Source organism: Eleutherodactylus coqui, chromosome 10 (assembly GCF_035609145.1).
Source record: "Eleutherodactylus coqui strain aEleCoq1 chromosome 10, aEleCoq1.hap1, whole genome shotgun sequence".
Lineage (NCBI taxonomy): Eukaryota > Metazoa > Chordata > Amphibia > Anura > Eleutherodactylidae > Eleutherodactylus > Eleutherodactylus coqui.
Window position 1 is genome coordinate 107145400 of NC_089846.1, and position 26935 is coordinate 107172334.

Genomic DNA, 26935 nt, shown 5'->3' on the forward strand with positions numbered 1-26935 from the left:
TGCTTGTCTGTTCCCTGTCTTCTTGTCCAGGATGTTTGCACTGCTCGGGTTGTCAGGCTTTTACTAACTGGCCTGCCTACTTGACCATTTACTTTACCTTAAAGGTTCCTTAAGGGTACATGCGTACAGACGATATCTTATTGTCACTCGAATGGGCCTGATTTTCTCGAACTAATAAAATAAAATGGCAGCATGACCTATTCTTGTCCGATGCATGGCGTGCCGTCCAGCAGACAGCACAGGGTCGGGATGTCCGTGTGCTCCCCGATGTGACTTTTGCCCCAAAATATTAGGCGCAATTTTAAATTTGTGTGCAAGAAGCCTTAGGTCGGCTTCACAAGGACATAAGTGTGATTCCGTCCACATTACTGCCACGTTTCTGCGCTATGAACCAGACTTTTGCGCACAAATACGCAGAAAAAAATGGAGCGGGTTCTATTATTTTTACGCGGCCAAAATGCACACATAAAATACGTGCGTGCGAACGAACCCATTGATATCAATGCGCTCTATTCACCACGTACTGCGCGTGCAAGTTTTACGTGCACAAGATTGTTTTTGTAAAGATGGCTGCAAGCACGTTTGCGTTTTACTCTACTTTTTGCACGCACAAATCGTGCATATTTCACTGAAATAGGCAATTCAGTTAAATGGTAATATGTGCTATTTTCGTGCAAAAATGTGCAGGAAAGTAAAGCGTGCTGCGAATTTTTTATTTTGCGTGACGAAATGTGCACAAAAATACGCTTATAAGACCAAACCCATTGAAGTCAGTGCGCTCTATTCACTGCGTATTGTGCGCCCAAATACGTTCGTGTGACCCAGGCCTTAGATGGGACTGCCGCCTGCCCGACACGCCTGTGCTTCAGGCTGGGCTCACACATCCATATTGGAATTGCGTATTACGCGGGCTCTGTACATCGCCTTACACAGTTCTGCTCGCTTCAGCGCTTTGGAATTGTGTAATCTGCGAGCGCAAAATAGAACGCAGCATTTTTTACGTACATACGCATCATCGCTAAGCAACGGCGATAAATATAAACCAAGAGAAAACTGCTGTACTGCGCTGCCCGCCTGCGTGAGAACGCGGTTAGGCTCAGTACGATTTTGCGGCCACATGTTTTACGCTTATGGCTGCCAGCGCCCGGCCTTACATAGGAGCGATAATCGGTCAAGTGAATAATGGCCGGGCGGCTGCGACCGCCGCCGTTCCCAGTAACCCTTGGGTAGCTCCTAGTTACACGGGCGACGGTCCCTTAGCTTCCAGTTTTGCCAAGCGCAGCCAACAGGTGAGTGATTTGTCGCCCCACCAGCGTGCAGACTGGGCAACTGTCGCCTGAATTCATTGCTTCCAGCGACATTCCCATGTAATGCGCCCTTCACACCTGGAAGGTTAGATGCAACAGGCCTGCAGTGTCAGTGTGCCGCCATTAGGTGGCGGTGTTCCCTCAGCTGACATCTGTGTAGCAGGAAATGTGTGAGGGCTCTCTAGTACTTCCAGGTGAAGCTCTCTCCTCCTCCTCACAGGGAGCCGTCCGCCTGCACGCTGTAAGTCCTCCGCCCTCCCTCTATAGAGCTACATGCAGACTGCACGGAGCGCAGGACTGTAGGCGTTGTGTGCCTGGACCCGTGAGAGCGCACCCTGCTGGCCGGTGACGTGAGGTACTGCCCGCGGCTCCCTGCTGCTGCCGCCGGGTCACATGTATGTGCGTGTGTGTGTTGGTAACTGTTGGAACATTCCGTTCCCCCCCGCCCACCTCCGTTTGGTGCCGCCCACCACTATGACAGGGCATGGCCGCCGGTGTGTGTGTGACTGGGCGGGAGGCGCTCGCCAATGACTGAGGGGGACCCCCGCCCTGCCGGTAAGTGAGGCCCCCATAATACTACTTACCTGCGTGCAGGGGTATAAAGGGTCCTCCCACTATATATATATTAGTGTCTCACTGGTTTCTAGCATGGAAGGGCCCCCCATAATACTAGCTGTGTGCAGGGGTATAGAGGGGTCCTCCTACCATATTATATATATATTATATCACTGGTCTACACCATGGGGGGACCTCCCCATAATACTGGCTGTGTGCAGGGGTATAGAGGGGTCCTCCTACCATATAATATATATTATATCACTGGTCTCCACCCTGGGGTACCCCGCCCTGCAGGTAAATGAGGCCCCCCCCCCCCCCCCCCCCATAATACTAGCTGTGTGCAGGGGTATAGAGGGGTCCTCCTACTATATATATATATATATATATATATATATATATATCACTGGCCTCCACCATGGGGTCCCCCGCCCTGCAGGTAAATGAGGCCTCCCCATAATACTAGCTGTGTGCAGGGGTATAGAGGGGTCCTCCCACCATATAATATATATATATATATATATATATATATATCACTGGTCTCCACCATGGGGTCCCCCGCCCTGCAGGTAAGTGAGCCCTTCCCACTCATGCTATGTTGCGAGAAAACCAATCGTGGCATGTCCTATCTTTCTGCGATGGGCTTCCCCCCCCTTTTTTTCCCTTGTGGCACGTTCCACATCTGCTTTCTTGAGTCTAAGGTGAGCTTCATCTGTCTCGCTTGTGTCCTTAAAAGCAGGACGGTGACCCAATTACTGCCACTTAAAGGAACCTGTTCCTCTCCCCTCCCCTTCTTTAGTACCATAAACTAGGTTATGGTGCCGTCGGGTATGTGTGCCAATCAGACGAGTCACATGCTTATGCGCCGCACGTTCTTAGGAGGAGGACACTGCGGGAACCAGGAGGGCGAGGAGGAAGAATACATCACCCGGCTCCATCGCCTCCCCTCAGTTTACAGTACTATTGGGGGATTGGGTTTCCTTTAAATCCCCCGCCCAAGTCAGCGGTTGTGTGACTAAACGCCCTGCCCTTGTACGCCATGGCAGTGCCGGGCTTTTTGCTCTCTTGACTTGAGCCAGATTTACAAAAAATCGTATTTGCGCAGCGTATTGCATACAGAAAGAATTGTGCGAAAAGTCCAGTCAAACTCGCGTGTGCCGATACACCGTCCTCGCTCCCGCGTGTGCCGATACACCGTCCTCGCTCCCGCGTGTGCCGATACACCGTGCCCGTTACACAAGTGCGCTCGCACTTGCCCGAATGGCCGTTGATATTAAGGGTCCAAGTTGGGGCTGGGCAATGACGTAAATTAATTTACCAATCACCGAGAGAGAGAGAGAGCTTTTTGTAATTTTTTTTTTATTTAACATCTATGCCCCCCATAACATCATATAAGACCTCTGGGGGTCATTCACGTTCTTTACCTTACCTATGTAGCTGGAGCATCCATAGGGGCTGCATCCTAACAGAGATGATCAGGATCTGCTAGGACCCTGCAGCTCTGCTGTGGCAGCGGGCCCCCGGTGGTCACGTGATGCCATGCCGAATACCGGAAGTAACACTTCTGCTCTCTCTTCACTACATCCACTCACGGAGGACTATGTAGTGAAGAGAGAGAAGGCAGAAGCGATTAAAAACCGCTTTTCCTTTCTCGTTCGGGTCCTTGGCTGTGACTAACAGCTGAGGACCCGACCTGCTGCTGCTACATAGTAGCAACTTTTATAATGCGCCATATTTTTACTATCGGGACAGAATTAAAGGCCAGGACCAAGTGCCGAAAATTTACGGCGTTTGGTTCTTAAGGGGTTAAATGTGCTTTTACACGGAGCGGTTATCATTCGAAATCTCGCGATCCAGCGAAAATCTGAATGATAATCGTTCAACGTAAATGTGTGCAGAAAACTGAGCGCCGGATCGTTCCGTGTCCGGTGGATGGAGGCGGGCGGCCGGAGCGAACCCCGGTCCTCTCCGATGCTGCATAAACATAGGAAGGATATCGCTGGGATGGCCGTTGGGCATTTGTTGTGTGACAGGGCGTGTAAAAGATAAGGGAAATCCCTTCTTGGAAAGTTCGGTGTATTTCAGAAGGTTTTGTGTTTAACTCCTTGGAAGGGATTCATTTACATCCCTGCACCGTAAGCCTCCTGCGGCTAGTTGCCTCCGGTGCAGCGTGCAACCAGTTCATCCACCTGTACATGTGATACAAGCGGAAAGTGGGCGCAGCTCCGGGTGCGGAAGGAAGGTGGAGGTATAATGAAGACCTAGTGACCCTACAGACTATACTGGCGTCACATACATGATGGGACGTGCAAAAAAGATGCTAGGATCTTGGTGCGAACCACAGACGGAATGGTCAACTCGGGTGAATACACGGTGAAGGGAGTCGATGAAAGTAAATGGATTTTCATTGAGCTATTCACATTAGCAGATACGTGCAAGAAAAAGATGGCCGCATGCTCTATTTCTGCACGGAGCATGAGCTCTATTCTCTTCTATGGGCAATACACTGTGTATGGGCAGCAATCCATACACAACTCCGCTATAGAACAGAGCGGGAAGAAAAGTCATATTGTGCATGAGATACGCGGTCATGCGCGGTGCGCCTGCCGACATACTCGGCGGTAGCCGGCTTTCTGACCAGTAGAACGCAGCAGGACCCCCGCAGCATTATACACATACGGTCGTGTGAATGACGCCTTAGGTGTTGGGTGGTGAAAAACTTTATTCTGCATGGTGCTTATTTCCGGATGCCGGTCAGCTGACCGCTTGTCCTTTTTTAGGCTGCTTTCACACACGCTACAAAATTGCTAGATTTTGTAGCAATACGACAGCACTGCAAAACGCACGTATGTGAGGCCCGTGGCTTCCAATGGGTTCCTTCACATTAGGGATGTTTTGTTGCTCTATACAGCTGCGATTTGCGATGTTCTGTAGCCCATGTTTCCCTATGGAGCCTCCTTGTCTATCGCATCACATGACCTTGTGAATTTGTGCTACTTTTTCTCATATATATTAGGGTATCAGGAACTGACTTTAAGGTCTAATGTCCACGGGCCGTTTTTTGCTGTGGTATCTGAAGCGGGCGCCCACCTCCAGATTCCGCAGCAATAGCCCTCCATAGCATGCAATGCAAAAAAAAGATTCTTCACCCACGAGTGGAATCCAATTGTGGTTTCTGCTCACAAATGAAAAATCATAGCATGCTCAATTTTCCTGTTTTTCCCACACGGACGGCTTCCGTTGAAGTCCAATGGAAGCTGTCCAACCTATAAGCTGTCTTGCTGGTTCCTGGGCCTTTGCTTGTGCTGCCCAAGGGTTCCTGTTGTGTAGGAGCAGTGATAGCAGTGGCTGGTCTGTTGAGGCCTGTCTGTCGTTTAACCAAGTTGCGATGACGAGGAGGAAAAAAGCCAGCAGTGCACATGCGCCTCATGATGGCGCTCAAAAATCTGCAAATACCTTGCACCGTGAGACTGCCCATGCAACGTTGGAGATAATATGGAATATTGAGCAGGGTGATTGTGCAGAATACATGGAATGCTTTGACCCTTCTGATTGCTTTACTGAGAGATGCGGCAAACAGGTTGGTGGAGTTTGCTCACTCAATTCTTCTTTCACTCCCGGTAAGAAATGCTCATGCAACATCTACAGTTGCATTTCCCTTTTAATAAGTTCTCCTGCTCTGCTGAAAATGGTAAGCATGGCCCTTTTTTATATACTTCATCTGCGCTTACTATTATGCAGGCTAGTTCAGCACAAGGTAGTGGTGTGGATATGCAAAATAATGCACATAATGAACCCACTTTAGGTAATGTTGTTCCAGCTGTAATTAAAAGCAATGCTCTCCTGGCTCAGCCTGAAAGAAGATTTGGGGTTTATAAGTCATGATTTGCAGAAAGTTACTGAAAGATCGTCTAAAGTAGAGACACATATTAATGAAATAGAAGAAAAAACTGTCTCTATGCAGACTTGCAGTTTTTAAATTTAAATATAATACTCATTATCATCAGCCGGGTGTGAAAACCTGGCCAATATGCGGACGTCTGAATAAACCCTCAACTTCTGAATCATCTGAGAGGTGTTGCAAAAAATAAGTGTTTTTTTTTTTAAATTTTTTATTTATAGGAAGTGGAAAATCTTTGAGGAAGGGGAAGCAGGCGGTTGTGTTTTGGCTTTTATATTAAAGGCACGGGAATCCTCTTATGTGGCAGCACTGAGGAGGCCTGATCAGTCTCTGGTTATAAAGGAGGATAACCTTTTTCTCTATTTTATATAGCTATATGCTTGTAAGTTATGGCGCATCCACACCAACGATATTCTTGTGCGCGCTTTATGGAATGAGCACAAAACTTGCACGAATATAAATTCTACCTTTGGGCATCAGAACGCCTTGCCCATTGTTTTCAATGGGACCTTGAAAGACACACCCAACTCCTCATGTAACATATGGCTGTTTTGACATAACTCTGTCTGCCCCAAAATCGGCGTTGGATTTTCTGCTACGTGTGAGCATAACCCTACTGTGTCGCACATTTCTGTAGCTATAGCTGTTCTCTTTTTAATTGTATCATTTCGGGTGCGTACAGCTTTGTATATTATATATAAATAATGTTCGGTGACCGGGAGATGAGACGCCGTCATGTGGAATCCTTGGGTGACCTCTGTACACTTGGTCAAGGAGCGTTGAACAATCCCATCCATGGTTCCTCAGCGATCAATGTGAGATCATATGACTGGTTGAGTAAACTTAGATTTGTGTCTTTAGGAAAATGAACCCTCACACAGCGCAACAAGTGGTTTATTATATACTAAAGGCGTTCTGCAACCCGGGGCTTCACGTAGATGTGGTGTAAAGGAGACGGCCCATCTTCACAAACCCTTTCCATATGTATTAAAGCATGTGGATGTTGAAGACGGATCCACAGTTCTTGCCGACTCCTATTATGTGGTCGCCCATTTATCCGTTTCTTTTCCCTCCCATCTGATTGCCAGGGGTTAGAGAAACTGGACCCACAATAAACGGTTTATCGAGGGAATAGCCTCATTCTGGATGCTCTAGTTCCCTGTTGGTCCGCCTCTAGCTTGGATACAAGATGTGATACAGGCGGGCATGGTATACAGGTTCTGCATATCTATGCATATTTGCTGTAACTGAGTCTCTTAAACGTTCAAACTCGTAGACTGTCAAAGTTGGCATCCCAGATGGTCCCATATATGTGCTCTTGGCAATGAATCTGGCAACTGGGCAGCCACAAAAGTGACGATGTTATGGAGACATTCCTGTGACACCCTTGTGTGTGCGGCATGCAAGACAACACATGTGGCTGCAGGGTGTCCATAACATATCGCTGAGCTGTCACTGTCCCTCGTACCACTACTAGAGGTGGCCGACTGTCTTATGCAATGTTACTAATGGTGATCACACAGGAGTTCACAGCTTACCCTCCTGACTATATACTTTTGGTCTGTAGCTTATTTAGGTAACTGTAGAATGGAATATTTGAACTGTTCCTTCAGCAGGCAGAAATGGCATCGCCACTAGCTAATGCTGTGCTGATGAATCATAGAATGGGGTTGAAAGTGTAGGTAAGAAACCTCTCCATCAAGATGGTGCATAAGCATCAGACAGGAGGCTTTAGTGCGGAGAAGTAGGTGAAATATACAAAGGAGACCTCTAGAGTGTGACAGGCAATCAGGTGCAGGACGCAGGGGTTGACAAATGTGTTTCCGCCGTTGGTTGTTTGTTCAGTCGCTTCCGACTCTTCGTGACCTTGTGAACCAGCCCACACCAGAGCTTCCTGTCGGCTGTCACCACCCCAACTCCATCAAGGTCAGGTCCGTCACCTGAAGGATATCATCCATCGATCCTGCCCTTGGTCGGCCCCTCTTCTTTTTGCCTTCCCCTTTCCCCTCCTTCCCGTCTTGGGTGTTCCTTCCCGGTTTCACTCATGGCGTCATTGAGGTGCTCAAGCTCCAGCACCACGGCTAGGTAACGATTAGTGATGAGCGAGCATACTCACTAAGGGCAATTGCTCGAGCAAGCATTGCCCTTAGTGAGTACCTGCCCGCTCGAGAGAAAAGGTTCGGCTGCCGGCTCGATCGGGCAATTGTCCTTAGCGAGTATGCTCGCTCATCTCAAGTAACCTTTGCTGTAAGTTTTCGCCGTAGTGACCCTTTAATTGAACTGCCATTGTAACTCATCCAGCACTTGAAACCATTCTGCAAGACGTCTGTTATTTTATGAACTACTTAAAGGAACTTTTGATGTTTCCAATGGTGTTCTTCTAATTCCTCCTGCATAATTGTATATCTTCTGTTGTAGATAAGCTGTTCTTTCCAGAGGACATGACATGTAACTGCCCAAAAGTATCAGATGGTGCTTACGACATGGAACCGGACTCCGACTATTCTCATGAATCCAGTCGATCGGCGTCATTTACAGATTTCCCAAGTAGCTGTCCTGTCTCGGCGCCGGCCCTGGCCCGTGCTGGCTTCTACTACACCGGAACTGAAGACAGAGTAAAGTGCTTCAGCTGTGAAGCTGTAGTAGAAGGCTGGCAACATGGAGACACTGCGATTGGCAAACATCGGAAAATCAGCCCAAACTGTAAATTTATTAATGCCTTTAACTCAAGGAATGAAAGTATACAAACTCAGGCTCCTGTGAGTCAAAACTCAGGTCCTCACCTAGTAAATCACTGTGCACCCTGTGATCTTGGCGAGACCTCGAACTTGGATCTTCAAACTGATTTCCTGTTGAGGACGGGAAGAGTAGTTGATGAATCGGAACCAGAATTCCCTCGATATATAAATATGTGTAGTGAAGAAGCACGACTTAAGACCTTTAAGAACTGGCCGAGCTATGTGCGCCAGAAACCAAAGGAGCTGGCAAACGCTGGTCTCTTCTACACTGGCATCAATGACCTGGTGAAATGTTTCTGTTGTGGAGGAAAGCTAATGAACTGGGAGCCCAGTGACGTGGCATGGACTGAGCATCGCAAACATTTTCCAGACTGCTTGTATGTTTTAGGCCGAGATGTCGGGAATGTGGCTCTTGAGCCAACCAGTATATTTGGTAGTGCGAGAAGAGGTTCTGAAGTTCTGGAAAATCCCACCATGAGTCAAATGAAGGCTCGGCTTGAGAGTTTTGCTAACTGGCCTTACGCTATTAACAAGGAAATGCTCGCCAAAGCCGGATTTTATAGTACTGGTAAGAACACAATATCACTTATTTCAACTTAATTAGCAATGTTGTATGTAGGTTGTGATCACATTGTTTCCTGTATCCAGTGGAAGCCGTTTTATACTTGGACAATCGGGAAGGCTTGAGTGTGGGAACTAGACACACAACCATGAAGAGAATATGTATATGGCATCTAATAATTTTTATATAGCGCCTAGTTATTCCGCTGCTCTTTTCAAAAATCAGGGGGAAACCTACACTAAATAGTATTAAATTGATACAATCCTTGAACAATAGGGGTGGGGTCCCACTGACGAGAATGTACAGTCTATAAGGGGGTATACACATGGGGTACTATATAGATATACATAATCCTGTGTGAGTCGATCACCGGTTGTGTTTGTGTATAAACAGATAAGAAGTGCAATGTGGGACATCCAGGGGGAAAAAAGAGGTCCAGATTTCTAGGAAGAAATAGGGGGGCCTACCATATTCCCTAATCTAAACACTCCTTCATCCACCCTAACGAGATGTGTATTTTTGGGGTTCACCAAAGGCTGTGGGTGTTCAGAATGAACCTCGCTGTCTTGGGTAGTGCATTCCAGAGAATTGGTACGGCTTGAGGAAACATTTTTGAGGTGGGAGTCGGAGTTTGGATTGGAGAAGAATGTAGTCCATTAGCAGAGCATGGAGCACGGGTAGGGTGGTAGACAGGGATGTGGGAGGATATATAGGCCGGTGCAGCATTGTGGAGCGCTTAATGATGAGTAATGACTATAAATTCTGTATTTGAGGAACAACCAGTGTAGTGGCTGGCATGGGGTGGAGGCATCGGCGCAGTGACTGGCACAAGGTGGAAGCAGCAGTGCAGCGGCTTGACAGAAAGATGAGCCTGGCTCATGCATTCAGGATGGATTGGAGCGAGGAGGGTTTAGGGAGGGGAAGACCAATCAGTAGCGAGTTGCAGTAATCAAGTTGAGAGTGGATATGGGTGACAAGAGGTGTGTTTTTGTTTCTTTAAATGTGTCCACAGTGAGGAAAAGGTGGATTCAGGAATGTTTTTGAGGTGCAGGTGACATGAGCAAGTGATTGGATGTGGGGAGTGAAAGGTCTTCATCGAATATGACCCCAAGACAGCGGGCATGCTGCCGAGGAGTTATGGTGGTACCACAGGCTGAGATGGAGATAGCAATTTTAGGTTAGTTAGTAGATGGTAGAAATGGTTACATTTTAGTTTTTTTTTTTTTGTTTTTTTCCTTTTCAGGTGATTTCATTGCCCATGTTGTTACCTAAACTAATTTATATGCCCAGAATTTCATCTGAGAAAAGCCCAACTCCGGTTTTGCAAAGCCCGACAAACAGACCCTAGTGGGCGCATCCGAATCGCAAAATTTTGGGGCTTTGTAGTATGTATGGGGTTAGTAATGAAGCTGAGCATTATGGCCTACTGGAACAGATATTTTGTACCACACCCCAATGCTCCGCATAGTTATGTCAGGGACGTGTGTTGAAGCCATCATAAAAGTCCTGTATTATAATGACATTACGCAGTGCCCACCCAGGGATACTTCCGTTTATAGAAAGATAAAGTATTTTAATGCCCAGTTTGCCCGGGCGTACACCCCTGAGAAGAACCTTTCTGTAAGAGGAGTTCCTAATACCTGTCCAGTAAGCCTGCATGCTATGGTGTGGAAATGTACAAGCAGTGTGAGAGTACGTCGGGTGTAAATCCAGAACTTATGGGTTTTAAAAGGGAAGAACCCCATTGTATGTGAACTGGTGCCCCCACTACTAGAGCGGGTTACCACCTCTACCTGGATAGCTTTTACACCAATGTTCCCCTATTTCAGAGCGTTGCTGCCAGAAAAACCTTAGCATGCGGCACTGTTAGGAAAACAGAAAAGCCTCCTTACGTCGCTGCTTGGGCAAATTCTTAGAAGGGTGAGAGCGAGACTATGCTGCGACAATGTATTGTGTGCCAAGTATAAGGACGAGGGGTGTTCTTATATTGGGCACAATACATGGCCATAGCGGTACCCCCAGCCCAGTACGAGGTACCACTACAGAGGGGCCTTAGGGAGGGTGTTGACCTGTCTGATCAAGTACTCGGGCCGGAAAACAAAGGTGTGGTATAAAGAACTGTCTGTACCCATCATATAGGTGGCACTGTATAATGCGCAGGCCAGAGGGGCACCTTTCTTGAAGGAGGTGGTCATCAAGGCCCTAATATTTGGGGACCAGGAAAAGAAGGAGCTTAGTACTTCTGGAAAGAGACCAGATGTATCAGGGTAATACTTACCTAGTGAAATTCCCTCCCATGGTAAGAAGGGAAACACCCAAAAAGGTGCAGAGTCTGTTATAAACAAGGGACAAGGAAGGACCCCATATATCACTGCGAAACCTGCCCCCCCAACCCACCTGTGCACAAGATAGCCCCAGAATATACTGCACGTCCCTGGGATTGTGGTGATATTATTGTATTGAACCACCATTTTATGTTTTACCCTGGGCACAGCAGAATCAGCATAGAATCCGGGTAACAAATTCTGACTTTTGTTTCTCTGCCAACTTCTGCTGTTTTATATTAAAAAAAATGGTTTTAAATTAAAAATCTGCAAAAAAAAAGGAAATGTATTGATTTCTGATGCACATTGCTTGAATCGCTGTGAAACTTCTAAGGCCTCATGTCCACTTGAAAAATACAATCCACGCAGAATCTGCCACGGATTTCCGTGTCGGATTCCGCGCGGATTTGCTCAAAATGTTTTGTTTTTTTTTTTGTTTTTTTTTTTTTGCATGCAGATATCCGCACACATTTCTATCAATGTGATAGCAATGTTGCTGATCCACGCAGAATCCGCGGCAGAATGGAGCATGCTGTGGTTTTTTTCTCCCGCGCGTGAAAAACGCAATTCTTTTAAAATGCCATCCGCGGGTGCAAAAATCTATTTAATGGACCGCGGATGGCCAATGATTCCCAATGGGCAAAATCCGCTGCGGAATCCGCAATTCCATTTACCTAGTGGACATGAGGCCTAAAGGGTTGAGAAATTTCCTAACATTTTGAATACTTTAAGGGGTGCAGTTTTTAAAACTAGGTAAATCATGGGAGTTTTCTGATACATGCAGGCCCTTTAAAAGCCAGGTCCGAACTGAATAGGTGCTTAAGAAAAAAACATCAGTTTTTGAAATGTGCTGGTAAATAAAAATGAATGCTAAATTTTATTTTTTAAAGAATTCAAAAGGTATTTCCACATAAAGTGGCCGATATCAGATTTGAAAATTGAGGCTTGGTCCTTAAAACAAAAATAGGCCATGTCCTTAAGGGGTTAATATGACCGGTTGTGCCCATATGGGCTGCGTTTAGCAGCAGCTCATCCACCTGGTTGCACAGAGAGAAGTGCCGCCAACATTTGTATGTCTGCATAAACCATGCAGGAAGTTGATGAACTCGTGTTTGTGTTCATCGCTGATCACAAGCGCACTCAAGCTGATGATTGAACAAGCGAACGTTTGTGCCCAATTATTGGCCCGTGGCGATCTCCTCTCACGCATGACAGGTAGGAGGAAGGGAGACACCTAGTGGCCAGCACTTGGAGTGTTTCTCTACCCCTGCCTTCTCCTGAAAGCACAAAGCGTTGTTCTAGTAAAATAAATATCAAAACTGCTACTTTATCAGACTTGTCACATCGGCAGAAGTTGTCTGGAAACTTAGTGACCCTTTAACTCCTTATTGCCTTTTCTCACAGGGGAACATGACGCAACCAGATGTTTTACCTGTGGTGGAGAGCTAAGAGATTGGAAAGTCAGAGACGACCCGTGGGAATTGCATGCAAGATGGTATCCAGGGTGAGTTTAAAATGAAGGACACCTAAATGACCAGCGCCTCCTTACTTATATATATTACATATAGTATACATTTACAATTCAAAGGGTTACTAATTAGAAAACTAACAAAACAAACCTTTTTAGGCCTCGTGGACACGGCGGAATTTTGCAGCGGCTTTGAGTCTGTATTTCTTCCCAAATCCACGTCACAATCGACACCATTTTGGCCTTTTAGTGAATACTATGAAAATCTTTGCTGTCCTACATATGTCTCTGATTTTTCCATATGTGGATTCTAAAATCCAGATTGCAGAAAAAATGATAATTGCCCTGTCTGTTCTTGATGCCGTTTCTGCAATGGACTGCAGCATCAGCATTTGTCAACATCCGAATCTGCAGCAAGACTTGGCCCTAAAGTTCTGCTGTGGGTTAAACTGTCAGATTCATGTAGGAAAAGTCCACCATGGATCTGCCAGTTTACAGCCCATGTTGACGACTCCCTCAACACATGAACGCTCAGTATGGCCGAGTGTGTCGTAATTGGGGACAGAGTGTGAAGCCACAGCCGGACAGCTCTGGAGGTTTATCTCCAGGGAAGGTGGTGAAATCCCTGATCCCGGAGTTCTTCATCACCTGTCGGAGGGGATGTCATTAGGTCCCCCATGCACATATGAGGGTCTTCTGGTCCCATGGACGTTGATGGGTTTGTATGACTGTAGTTTAATGTGTAGGCGGCTATTGGATCCTGTGCAGTGTATTGCACACCTGTTGGCCCTCCGAGTGGTTATCTCCATGAGGCATCAAGCTCTGCCCAGCGTGGCATATGATAGAGCATGCCATAAATTTTATTTAGAAATGTGACAAAAAACAACTTATTGGAAGAGCCTTCAGGTTTTCACCCTGAAAATGTTGTTTTATGCACTGCTGAGTGGGCAGCACCGCAGTGTGACAAGTAACGGGCTGTGCAGGCGACTACATGTATGGCCATGCTCTTGTAGGGGCCAATGTAGTCGCTTGTTGCTTGTGTGAATTGGCCTGCATATGGCGTCCCTGCAGTTTGTCAGTGTCCGTAAAATGCCCTTTAGTTCTACACGTAGTATCCAACATGACGTGTCTAATGTAGGGCACTTCCAAAATTCACCAAATTGTTGACTTTTGCTGGTGTCGGCTATCGTAATAAAGGCCCATTTTACACTGAATGATTATCATTCCAATAAGCAAAAAGAACCGTTCACTATAAACGCAGCCAGCGATCAAACGATAAATTATCCGCTCATCCGTTCATTTCACGCAGGCATAAAAATCACCGTTGGCTCGTTCACTAATCGCTCAGTCTAAACACCGATCAGTCGTTCTCAGTCACTTATACAGCGAATGTGAACGACTGAACAATTTCTCATCTGAACGCGCCAAAGATGTTTCTGCCAGTATAAACAGTCTGCACGAGCGCAAACAAAACTCTTGACATTCACTTGCTCAAGCAGGAAATCAGAAGGTCTAAACGGACCCTCGGGCTCTAATCACACTGATTTCATGGCTTCTGGTTTTGTAGAATCCTTATGATCAATTTAGAGATTTACGCATTTACATACTAGGAATGGAAAACTGAACCACGTTTAGTGTGAACAGAGGCTGGATATGTATTCATGTTATTTTGGATGATCTAGTCTAACATGCCTTTGTCTTCTTTTGTCATTTTCTGGTAACTGTAGATGCAAATTTCTAGTTGATGAGAAAGGACAACATTTTATCAATAACGTGCAGTTAACGAGGCCTCTGCCAAGCAAGCTGGTAAGTTCCATTTCCTCCTGGATAAACTAATTCCAGACTGCTTTCATGTGGGAGGAATAGGATGACCAACCTCGGGCTTCCTGCATACACTGGTGTGCAATGTGTTGGACGGTAGCTATCGCCTCTTTGGCTTTCGACTCTCTTCAAATCTTAAGGTGCCCATACACATTAGACTAGAGTTGATAAATTTCACTCCACGAACAATCACTTTGGTTGAAATCGTCCATTTTTATCAAGAAACCGTTATTCTAGCAGACTGATGACACGGTCCTCATCCAGAAAGAAGTCAGATACGTTTTGAAACTTTCTTACAATTGTTAGAAGGAAGATCTTTCTTCCGTGAATGATCTTTCTTTGAACGAATATTGCTAGAAAGCTTCTCCATCCTTCGCCCGATGCCATTGGCCACTTGGAATGGCTGATATGTGACTAAAATGTGTGTGGCTGCATCTGCAAAACGATTGTTGACCATCCGTGGAATGAACAATCCATCCACTTTCTAATGTTTATGGCCACTTCTACAGTTTCCACGGCTGATCTGTCCAAGGCAGAAATGCAGAATGTTTCTAATTATAAGGGTATTAAGACAGAGCTCTTTCGGATCCGATAATTTGGTGTATATGAGGACCATCGTATGGTGAACGCTAGAATTCCATATGGTCGATCTTTAGTTCCTATGGTAGGTAAGCCACTGCTAGAGTTGTTGAAAATTGCCATTGTGATGGAACCCCCCCAAATAGAAGCAAACTGAACCAGTCACTCGCACTAGTTGAGCAAGACACCACTTTGGTGCGTCCATTTTACAAGGCTTCTGTTTATTTCTGTTGAAGTATAGAATAGCCTAGTTGACTGCGCTATTCTGTACTCCAGATATGATGGAAATGAATGGAACCCTTGTTCCATTCAAAAAGCTGTGCAGCTGAGTGGAAAGCAAACGGACCCCATTATAGTCAATGAGGTTCATTCGGTGCTATTCGGTTCCATCTTAAGACGGAGCCATACGGCTGTGGGGGTCCCCCCTTACCTGCTCCTCGAACGGAGCAATAAAACGAAACCCCAGAGTGCAGATGTGAAACCACCCTTATGATTCTAGTCATGAAAAGACTTCTACACTGGAATAGATTTACTAATCCTGTCTAATATTTAGTATAAACGTGGATCAGGCAATCTAAACCTTTATCCCAGTGGACCATGCTGGATGACAGGAATCTGTACACCTTTAGATACTTCTGGCTTTACACCACCTATTGGTTGTCTAGATTGTGCTTGTTACTGCATTCAGTTTACACCATTCTACTGCTGAGCTTTGCCTCCCTGTGACACAAGGCACAGTGGATTATTCCTTCTGGTGCGTTTGCTTCATAATTGGGTCTAAAATTTGATGCATCTTTACACACCAAAAACTTGATATTCTGGTGCATTTTACAATAAAATTCTCGGCAGAATCACATTAGTAAATCAACCTCGCTGTTGCGTCTGGTGCCGGGCCCACAAACCGTATGAAGTAATTTACAGTACCCCGTTTCCCTGAAAATAAGACCTAGCATGATTATTGAGATGCTTGAAATATGAGTCCTACTCTAAAAATAAGCCTTAGTTACAGTTGATAAAAAAGACAATTTTAAATAGTGTCCAGGCAGCCAATCAGGAGGCTGGGATCGGCACACGTGACGGGGCGGAGCTACGCGGTGCCGCGTAGAAGGGGGCGGAGCCAGAACGCCGCTCGTGCCGGACCGAGCCGAAGGCAGAAGACCCTTCTGCGCAAGCGCGTCTAATCGGGCGATTAGACGCTGAAATTAGACGGCACCATGGAGACGGGGACGCTAGCAACGGAACAGGTAAGTGAATAACTTCTGTATGGCTCATAATTAATGCACGATGTACATTACAAAGTGCATTAATATGGCCATACAGAAGTGCTGAACCCCACTTGCTGCCGCGGGACAACCCCTTTAATATAGGGCTCTGTTATTTTCAGGGGAAACAGGTAGTAGGAATGTAACTGGTATAGCTGCTTTTAAATGTTCATTAGAAAACATGTTCTGTACGCAGCAGTGTAACACTTTATTCTATGTTTTTCCTTAGGACAGTGACACCCCACCGACTTTACCTGAAGGTAACAAAACACTTGTTGTATATAGTTACTATCAAAATTGGTGCTTGAGTAGCCTTTCTGATGGCCGTCGCTAACACATACTACTTGCTGTTAACTGCCGGGCTGGTGCAGCCCAGTAATTATGGGTAAATAGTGTGTTGGTGCCGGCAACTTGGTTTTGTGTAATAGCACCCTTAACCAAAGTCGAAAGTGGCTTCTGTTTCTCGTCCCTTTCAGGGTCCACTTGTAATTCTCCAATCTGCTCCGTGAGAATGTAGAATTAAAGGAGCTATCTGGGGACATGGTATTCTGTAAAACCTCGATCAGCAGTATTAAAATAGAATACATACTCTCCATTTCATTGGACAAAAGGGTGTGTCCTTAGATTGTCTGATAGTGTTAGCACTGATGGGACAATGTTAGACACTCCCAGCTGGTAACATTTAATTGACAATTTACTCATTAATAACAGGAACGGCACAGAGCAGAGTTATAAGAAAAGAAACTCTAGAGCAGTGGTTCCTGAACTTTTTCAGCCATGGAGCCCTTTTTGAAGGAAAGGTTTCTTGTGGAGCCCCACAGTAGTTATAACCCCCTCAGTAATATTAACCCCCTCAGTAGCCCCAGTAATAGCTGCCCAACCCATGTACTTAACTCCTCCTTGTAGTCAGCGCTGCTCCTCCTCTACTTGGTGCTGAGCCCTGGTGCACACTGATGTCTGTGTGTGAGCGGCAACGTGTCATCCCTTGTCCTCTTCTGCGGAACCAAGAAGAAGAGGACTCGGGGAAGGAGGATCCCAAGTGCTCACTAATGTCATAGTGTGCACCAGGATCAGCGTCACAGCGTGATTACCGGCAGGGAGCTGCGGCACCCCACCGGTAATCACTACAGTGGTGAGCAGCCGTTGGCATGTGTGCCATAGGTTTGCCACCACGGACCTTCGGTCAGAGCCCTTGACTGTCGCTCGTGTAGCCCTAAGGGCTCCACGGAGCACAGTTTTGGAACCGCTGCTCTAGAGTTATGTGTTAGTGAATACAAGTATTTACCAAAATAATCATGTCAGGATAGGTGACGGCTCCTTTTTAATCATATCAGCTATGGTTAAGAGCATGTTTTTCTTCAAGGGGTTGTGCCAGAATAGCAAATTATCCCTTACCCACAAATAAGGGTGGGGTCTCGGAGGGACTCCTTTGAATAGGAGATAATTTGCTGATCGGTGGGGGTCCCGTTCTCCAAATTGGGAGTCTCGGCAGGACTCCTGTGGATGACTTGATATTCTGATAGAACTCCTTAAACCGTGTCCGTTATCTGTCCATGCGTTTTTTCATCTGCCTGTGAAACGGAGCTCCAGTTTTACTTTAGTCGGTGCAAGGATGGATTTCTTTGTGCTTTTATGCTTGTGACGATCCCAGCATGCCTTGGGCGGACTAAAATCAAGGTGAAGGTATTTGGTGGTTTCTGTGTCTTCACCTCCTGTTTGCTATACATGGGGAGCTGTTTGGAAACAAATAATTGCTCTCAAGCTTCAAGAATTTCTGGTTTTGTCACGTTCGCTTTTATATTACAAAAGTGTGCCGACTCCGATATCTGTCACACATAGCAAAGTGTCAGCCAGCTGGTGACCATGCAGCACTATCTTGGCATGTAAGCCCCTTTCCTGACAGCCCTGTAATGATCACTGGTGCATCTTTAGTGTATGTTAATCATATTTCCAGAGCGTCATCCCGACGGCCCCATTACATATGGAGGTTGCCCTCTGACCCAGGTAGGGACAGGAAGAGTTTAAAAGCACCTCCCTTTCCACCCGTGCTTCAGTGTCTTCCTGTCCCTACGGTGGGACAGAGGAGCAGCTCCAGAGCTGCAGGAGATAGGAAGCTGCGGAGGCAAGAAGACTTACCGCAAAGAAATACTTACCGCACGCTGTGCGGCCCCCCTGGAGGGGTAGAGGTCGGGGCCGCACACTCAAGAGTCCCTGCATCCCCGACCTGCGCCGCCGACGGAGCCGTCAGTCGCCTAGTAGCGCTGGTCTCCCTCGCGCGGATCGCATGTTCGGGCCGCCGCTGCTGTGATGGGATAGTTCCTCCTGGCAGGGGAACGGCAGCGGCGGCCTCCCTGGACCTCGGGCGCATAGCGGTGACGTCATCCGGCGTGGTGACGTCACGCGCACAACGTAGGGGGCGTGGCTACCGGCGAAAACCCGGAAATGGCGCCAAATTCGAAAATCCTCCCCATAAAAGCAGGCTAAACTCCATGGAGGTTCCTGCTGACTGCCAGACAAGTGTATGTGAGTATGTCTACCCGCGACAGCTCAGCACGTGAGGGAGAGATTGACACCCTACCAACTGTAAGTAGGCTATACGCCAAAACATGCGCAAATGGTCACTTGTACAGCGGATGCATATATGTTCCCTTTCTTGTCTCCCCTCTCCCCCACTTTCATGGGTAGATGGATAAGGAGGGTCCAAAGAAAATGGACCCGAGGAAAAAATCGAAAAAATGCGTCCTCTGCAACAAAAGGCTCGAGGAGAGCTATAAAAAACCCCTATGCGAGGAATGCACGGGGAAAATTCTCGCAGAGGAGAAAGCAGCATTCAAATCCGATATCCGCTGCATGATAAGGAAGAGCTGCAGGCTTCCATGGCGTCCCTTCCCCAGGCCCAGCCAGGTCCGTCACGGGTCCCTAAAAGACCTAGACAGACCGAGTCGGCGAGTTCGATCTCCGGTGAATCGCTGGAGCTCCTATCCGAAGGGGAATTAGAGGACCCACCGGTTCCCATAGAAGACGAGAAGAAATATTACTTCTCATCAAACGACATTGCGCACCTCATCAAGGCGGTGAGGGAAACAATGCAAATTGAGGAAGATAACCCGCCGAGAACAATCCAGGATGAGATGTTTGGCGGCCTCCGATCTAGAAGAAAGATCATGTTCCCAGTCAACCAGACGCTGCAGCAAGTGATCATAGATGAATGGCAGGAACCGGAAAAAAGGATCACTGTTCCAAAAGAGATCCGAAACCGGCTCGCATTCGCTACCGAGGACGTCCGCCTGTACAGGGAAACCCCCAAGGTGGACATCCAGATCGCAAAAGTGGCCAAGAAGACCCTCTTGCCCTTCGAGGACACCTCCCAGCTATCCGATCCGATGGATAAAAAAATCGACGGATTAATGAAGAAAGCCTGGGAGGCAACATCCCTCACCATCGAGGCTAACATAGCCTCAACCTCAGTGGCTAGATCCATGACGCTCTGGCTAAACAGGCTAGAAGCCTCCATAAAGGATCGGGCCCCCAGAGAGGAGTTGGCCAGCTGTCTCCCCCTCTTAAAAATGGCTACCGCCTTCCTGGCTGACGCATCAGCGGAGACGGTAAGATACGGGGCAAAAACCGGAGTCCTCAGCAACTCAGCGAGAAGGGCACTATGGCTGAAGACTTGGGCCGCAGACATTACATCCAAAAATAAGCTCTGCGCCATCCCCTTCCAAGGGGAATATATGTTTGGGCCCGTCCTGGACAAAATCCTGGAAAAAGTCGGCGACAAGAGTAAAACCCTGCCTGACAGACAACCTTTCAGGAAACCATCCTTCCCGAAGAGGACGCGCCAGCCTCCTCCCGAAGTTAAAGGGAAAGGGAAGACTGGAAGATGGTCGTACCCCAAGGGAGGTCGGGGTAAGGAAGTCCAACCCTCCCCTGAACAAACAGGGGGTAGATTAGCGGGCTATCTAAGCCAGTGGCAAGGGGTAACGTCTAACCCCTGGGTACTCCGAATAATCGAAGTAGGGTACCAAATTGAATTCCACTCGCTACCCCCTAGGAGATTCCTTATAACCTCCCCGGGGTCCCTACAGGAACAAGGGAACCTCATAAAAGGCGTTCAGGAACTTAAGGACCTAGGGGTCATTGCGCAAGTCCCCGATCACGAAAGGGGTGAGGGATTCTATTCCCCCCTATTTCTAATAAAAAAACCGAATGGTTCCATTAGGACTATATTTAATCTTAAAGCCCTAAATAAATTTATCTCGTACAAAAAATTCAAGATGGAAACAGTAAGATCCATCGTCCCACTAATAGATCGAGATAGTGTAATGTGCACCATAGATCTTAAAGATGCATATTACCATGTCCCAATAACGGCAGCCCATCACAAGTACCTGAGGTTTGCTCTGCGGGAGGGAGACAAGATCCAACATTACCAATTCACGGCCCTTCCATTCGGAATCTCCACCGCCCCTCGGGTATTCACGAAAATCGTAATAGAGATGGTAGCCTACTTCAGGCGGAATCAGATCCGCATATTTCCGTATCTGGATGACTTTTTGTTGGTGTCAAGGACGGAAAAGACCATGCGTATAGACCTATCCATGGTCTTATCCACCCTAAACAGTTTAGGGTGGATAGTTAACAAGCAGAAGTCCGACTTGAACCCTGGTACACAAAAGGTGTACCTGGGAGTATTACTAGACTCCCACATCCAGGAATCCCGGCTTCCATCATCTAGGAAGGAAGACCTCACCCAAAGAGTAAAATCCTTCTGTCAGGCTACGGCGGTTTCCATTAGAGAAACAATGAAGGTGCTGGGCATCCTGACGGCTTGCATTCAGATAGTCCCATGGGCACAAGCCCATACCCGGCAATTACAAGGATTTATCCTTGCCAACTGGGACAAACGGCAGACATCCCTGGATAAGAAGGTGAGCCTGTCCGTCCGAGTCAAAGAGTCCCTACGCTGGTGGACCTCACAGAGGAACCTAAGCAAAGGTACCTCTTGGTCACAAGAATCTACCGTACCCATCACAACAGATGCCAGCAAAACGGGATGGGGAGCCCAAGTAGCCGACCAAAATCTACAGGGGATTTGGGACCCCCAAGTAGCTAAACGCTCATCCAATTTCAGAGAACTAAGGGCAATCTGGGAAGCCCTTCAGGCGGCAGAACCCCTTATAAAAGGAAGGCATGTCAAAATCCTAACCGATAATATGACAGCTCTGTCATTTGTTCGTCACCAGGGGGGAACGCGACACCCGCACCTGCAACGACTGGCAACAGAGATACTCCGCTGGGCGGAATCCAACGTGCTGTCCCTCTCAGCGATCCACTTAAAAGGGTCCACAAACGTCGCTGCCGACTTCCTGAGCAGACAGAGCATCCATCCAGGAGAATGGGGACTGAATCAGCGAGTCTTCGACCAACTAATCTGCCAGTGGGGAGAACCGCAGATAGACCTGTTCGCCACGAAGAGAAATTCAAAGTGCCAGGACTTTTACTCGCTGAACCCCAGAGACAATCCACGCGGGGTAGACGCCCTGTCCCAAAGCTGGGACATGGACCTAGCCTACGCCTTTCCTCCCTTCCCACTGATCCCCCGCACCCTCAGGAAAATCCAAACCAGCCGGGCGTCAGTCATACTAGTTGTCCCTATGTGGGACAAAAGGCCCTGGTATCCCCTGCTAAAAGCCTTGGCGATCCGGGGTCCATTCCTACTACCAGCCGTAGAAGATCTTCTCCTCCAGGGCCCACTAACATACCCAGGGGTCGAGAAATTGAAGCTAGCAGCATGGATGCTGAAAGCATGATACTGCGTGGGAAGGGACTCTCCCATAATGTAATTACTACCCTAACAAAAAGCCGTAAACCTATCACGATAGCTATCTACGATAGGATATGGAAAAAATTCACAGAGTTCTGTAAAATAGAGCCAGGGAAAATCCCAGGAATTGACATTCCCGTAATCCTGGAATTTTTGCAGGCAGGCCTAGAAAAAGGCCTTAGTCCTAGAACCCTTAAAGTCCATACAGCAGCACTAGGGTCCTATCTAGATTTTCCCTTGGCAGAACACCGCTGGGTGCGTAGGTTTCTCAAAGGGGCAGAACGGCTTCGACCCTTTGTTAGAGAAACCTTTCCTACCTGGGACCTAAATATAGTCTTAACTAGCTTTTGCCAATCCCCCTTCGAACCCCTCTCACAACTCTCCTTGAGGCTGCTCACACTAAAAGTTACCCTTTTAGTTGCCATAACATCGGCTCGGAGAATAGGGGAATTGCAAGCATTACATTGTATTGAACCATACATGGTAATACAAGACGACAGGATTACCTTCAAACTAGACCCAGCCTTCCTTCCGAAGGTAGTGTCAAAATTTCATAGGGAGCAGACGATCACTCTGCCCTCCTTCTGTCAAAATCCCCGTAACGAGAAAGAGAGAGAATTTCATAACCTAGACGTTAGGAGAGCTGTTCTAGCGTACCTAGAGGCCACCCGCTCTTTCCGTAAAAATAATAACCTCTTCATTCAATTTCAGGGGCTGGCAAAAGGAAAGACGGCAACTAAGAGCACCATCGCGAGGTGGATCAAGACCGCCATCCAAGAGGCATATAAAGCCAGGGGTCTCGACCCTCCGGGAAAAATTAGAGCTCACTCCACTCGCTCTCTTTCCTCCTCTTGGGCAGAAAAAGGCCAGGCGTCTGCCGAGCAGATCTGCAAGGCGGCGACCTGGTCGAGTATACATACATTTACCCGACATTACAGGGTTAACGTCCAGTCGGACAAAGACCTGAGTTACGGACGTAAAGTCCTTCAGGCAGTGGTCCCACCCTAGGGCCACGTATAATTTGGTATACTCCATATGTAATGGGGCCGTCGGGATGACGCTCTGGAAAGACACGGATTACTTACCGGTAGTCCCTTTTCCAGGAGTCATCACGACGGCCCATAGTTCCCTCCCCTTTAAGAATAATTTATGTTCTTTAAATGTAAATATGACCGAATAAAGGTAAAATTTGGTTTAGTAAACATTGTCCACCGTAATGATTTATAAGTCACTGAAGCACGGGTGGAAAGGGAGGTGCTTTTAAACTCTTCCTGTCCCTACCTGGGTCAGAGGGCAACCTCCATATGTAATGGGGCCGTCGTGATGACTCCTGGAAAAGGGACTACCGGTAAGTAATCCGTGTCTTTCGCTGTGCTCTGTGTGATAACGCAAGTATATGGCCCTATCTGTCTTCAGACTTGCGTGTACATAATGATGGCATCTTGTGTGATGATCTCCTATGATTGACTGGTCATGGGAGGGAACAGAATCTCCTCAACTGTGTGGTGTATGGGAGGCCTTGTAGCAGCTAGGTTACACCCACCAGCTCACTGGAAGGTGAGAATTAGAGATGCACCCTCAGAAGAAAAAACTGGCGAAAATGCCATACAAGTCCTACAATGGCCAGAAATGTTGCTGTTCTACGAGTGCACACACAATGGCTTATTCTGAAAAGTTAGATAGGGTTTAGAGATGGGAAACCCGAAATGCATGAGCGCCATGAGCTTCATAGTGCAGCGTGGGCACAAACAGGGCATGGTGTCCTGGGCAGTATTGACCTTCCCTCTCATCCTTTAAGATGCTTTTCCTACTTATGTCTATTGATGAACGGATTAAAAACTACCTGTTTTGCGTTTTTCAAGAACTCTCTCTCTTTCCAGACACTGAATTGGTGAAGAACCCTCTGGTGATTCACGCACAGCAGATGGGATTTCATTTAGAAGAAGTTAAGAAACTTATGTTGCAAAGAATGAAAAACACTGGACAAAACTACACATCAGTCGAAGTTCTGGTCTCAGACTTACTAAATTCTCAGTCTGCAAACGGAAGCGTTAATCCCACGGAGAACGGTAAGGATATATGGGGAATTTCCAATTCCCATCCCCATTGATATATAGCACAGAGAACCTGTCCGCGGGCTCTTAAAGGGCTAATCTAGTCAGTAAGATATTCTGGTGTGTTATAAATAATATGTGAGAAGACCACGTTGAAGAAGTTGAAGTCTATCCTCTCGGACCACCATTGGTTGTCAGAGTGAACGGGCAAAAAAAGGGGGCAGTCGGTCTGTTCCAGTACTGCTCAGCGTTCTGTCACTGAACGTGGGACACAGGATTCTAAATAGGACGTCTCTGAAACCCTTAATTGGTCAGTGGCGACTTAAAGGGGGTTTCTAGGATGGGCCTGTCTTCTTTTTTTTATTTTTTATTTTTTTTTCGTTGATGCATATTAGTCAAGTTGGACGGATCTTAACAGCTATCACTCATCATTGCAGACAACGCAGTAGGCGACTGTAGCCAGTTGTCACACAGCTGTGAGTTGGGATAAAATATTGGATGCAGCTGTAGAAGAATTTTGATCCTATTTTTTTTTTCTCCCCCACATGTTGCAGTTAAAACTGAGAAATATACAAAGTATGATCCTTTATTTTGCCCTGGTCTAGAATATGAATGATGTATGTGATCACCACTGGTTATTAGGGAAGGCTGTCACCAGCTTGTTGACTGCTATCTTAACCTTTTCCAATCCACTGTCTGACATCTGAAGACATTATGATTTAAGGCTGTACAGCTCCGATGTTGGAAGACGTCCGTCGGGGTTCTCTTACTGTATATTGCCAGCCGCTCTGCTTTCGGAGCCTATCCAACGTGTCACCTCATGCAGTACTGGCTTTAGCCAGCAGATAGCGCCATTGTATAATGGCAGAAAGAGTAAGCCCCCTAGGAAAACCAGGATACAAATTGGATTGGAAAGGGTTAAAGGGAATCTGTCAGTAGGTTTATGTTGCCTAATCTGAGGGCATCACTACGTAGTGACTGTAAGGGCTCTTTCACACGAGCGTATGCAGGAAACTCGCAGCATTGTACGCATCACAGCCCATACGCTCTGCCTGCAGAGTCAGCGTACGGGCTACGATTGGCACTGCGCATGCTTGGGAATCTAACATCAGACATGCGCAGTGTGAATTTTTAATTATTTATTTCAAATTCCCGCTTTGTTCAGAGCGAGGATGTGTATCGACATGCTGCTCCTTCGCAATGCCTACGTATGGATAGCGTTTCATATTTGGCCCATTCAAGGGCAGCGTTTAATACACGGAGAAATGGAGGATGCTGCAATTTATTTTTCCTGCGTTTTATATGCAGTGTTCACATGCAGGTGTGACTGGAAGAATAAAAGTCCATAGACTTTCATTGCTTCTAGTCACCGCGTGTTACAGGAAATGCGCAATGACAATTCGCCCATGTGAATGAATCTGCGTAAGGGCTCAATCAGTGGATGTCTTGCTCTCTTTACATCTGCTGATTGGCAGCTTTTTCCCTACACACGGTATAGCGAGAAAGTTGTCAATCAGCGATACAAGGGCAGAGAAAGCCACAGATCATGAATATTGAAGACCCTGTACCCAAGGCAGCTGAAAAAAAAGGCAATTCCATGAAAACTAGAGTAAGATATCCAGTAAACGAGACACCGATGAAAATATGGCCTCCAGCATTAGTTTTCGGTATTCTCAGATCGGGCAACACCAACCTGTTACAGATTCTCTTTAACAGCTCAGTTGCGCTCTTAGGCCCTGTTCACATGGAATTTTTGTTACGTTGGTTCCACATCAACTTACCGTTCCATCAGGTGAGTTACAGCGTGGACTTGAAAGCCACGTTTTCTGATGCAGATCTTGGCCATGTGAACAAGGCCTTAGAATGCATCGCTGCAATGCATTGTGGGGTTCAGGTTCTGAACAAGCAGGGTGTTCTGGACGATTTGAGCTCAGCGAATCTGGGGACAAACATGAACCTGGAATACTTGTTTTAAGAGTATCACTAGATACTATCGTTTTAACTTGCAGTAAGTCGGTCCCTGCGATCACCTATTTAGATTGATAACCCATCCTGGAATATGAATAGACCGTTTGCTAATTACACACTTCCTCACATCACATTATTTTTATCTTTTTTTTTTTTTTTCTAATCTGTGATGTTTTACGTTTTGCAGAGAACAGCATAGAAGAAAAGCTGAGGAAACTGGAAGAGGAAAAAATCTGCAAAGTGTGTATGGACAAGGCCGTTTGCATTGTGTTCATCCCTTGTGGTCACCTAGTGGCGTGCGCCGTCTGCGCGGAGCTTCTAGATAAATGTCCTATATGTTGCAAGATTATTGAAAGACGGCAGAAAATTTTCATGTCCTAAAGAATAGTTGTCTTTTAATCTTAAAATTTTATTTAAAAAAAAATCTTTTAAAATTAAAATCTAATCTAGAATGGATCATTAAAGGGGCCGCCCCATGTCTTTACACTGTACAATAATGCCTAGAGATGAGCGCGCATACTCGCTAAGGACAAATACTCGAGCGAGGATTGTCCTTAGCGAGTACCTGCCCG

At 46.7% G+C, this 26935-nt stretch overlaps 2 protein-coding genes across 5 annotated transcripts; both read left to right on the forward strand.

Annotated features, from left to right (window-relative positions):
- The first annotated feature begins 1467 nt into the window (after window positions 1–1467).
- On the forward strand, window positions 1468–26935 carry XIAP (X-linked inhibitor of apoptosis). 3 transcript variants are annotated; one of them, XM_066581693.1, is made up of 7 exons: window positions 1468–1548; window positions 8182–9069; window positions 12792–12891; window positions 14583–14661; window positions 16747–16777; window positions 24222–24410; window positions 26551–26935. In XM_066581693.1, exons 2-7 carry the CDS (start codon window positions 8205–8207, stop codon window positions 26742–26744), a joined length of 1458 nt encoding a protein of 485 aa, XP_066437790.1. In that variant the 5' UTR covers window positions 1468–1548; window positions 8182–8204; the 3' UTR covers window positions 26745–26935. The 3 variants fall into 3 exon arrangements, with proteins under 3 accessions (XP_066437790.1, XP_066437788.1, XP_066437787.1); XM_066581691.1 differs by having other exon boundaries at window positions 1525–1662; XM_066581690.1 differs by lacking the exon at window positions 1468–1548 and adding an exon at window positions 1739–1862.
- Window positions 16805–23543, forward strand: LOC136580832 (lamina-associated polypeptide 2, isoforms alpha/zeta-like). Of its 2 annotated transcripts, none has more exons than XM_066581694.1 (2): window positions 16805–20423; window positions 23053–23543. In XM_066581694.1, the coding sequence occupies exons 1-2, from the start codon at window positions 19301–19303 to the stop codon at window positions 23079–23081; spliced, it is 1152 nt and encodes a 383-aa protein (XP_066437791.1). In that variant the 5' UTR covers window positions 16805–19300; the 3' UTR covers window positions 23082–23543. The 2 variants fall into 2 exon arrangements, 1 of the variants encoding a protein (XP_066437791.1); XR_010787020.1 differs by lacking the exon at window positions 16805–20423 and adding an exon at window positions 21794–22356.

What these genes read in the sequence shown, in the direction of transcription:
- LOC136580832 (XM_066581694.1), top strand. Translation starts at nt 19,301, where the DNA reads ATGCGAGGAATGCACGGGGAAAATTCTCGCAGAGGAGAAAGCAGCATT. An exon ending in GTACCCCAAGGGAGGTCGGG is followed by an intron (nt 20,424 to 23,052) that starts GTAAGGAAGTCC and finishes ATTCAATTTCAG; the next exon opens with GGGCTGGCAAAAGGAAAGAC.
- XIAP (XM_066581690.1), top strand. Translation starts at nt 1,835, where the DNA reads ATGACTGAGGGGGACCCCCGCCCTGCCG. An exon ending in GGGGGACCCCCGCCCTGCCG is followed by an intron (nt 1,863 to 8,181) that starts GTAAGTGAGGCC and finishes CTTCTGTTGTAG; the next exon opens with ATAAGCTGTTCTTTCCAGAG. An exon ending in AGCCGGATTTTATAGTACTG is followed by an intron (nt 9,070 to 12,791) that starts GTAAGAACACAA and finishes CTTTTCTCACAG; the next exon opens with GGGAACATGACGCAACCAGA.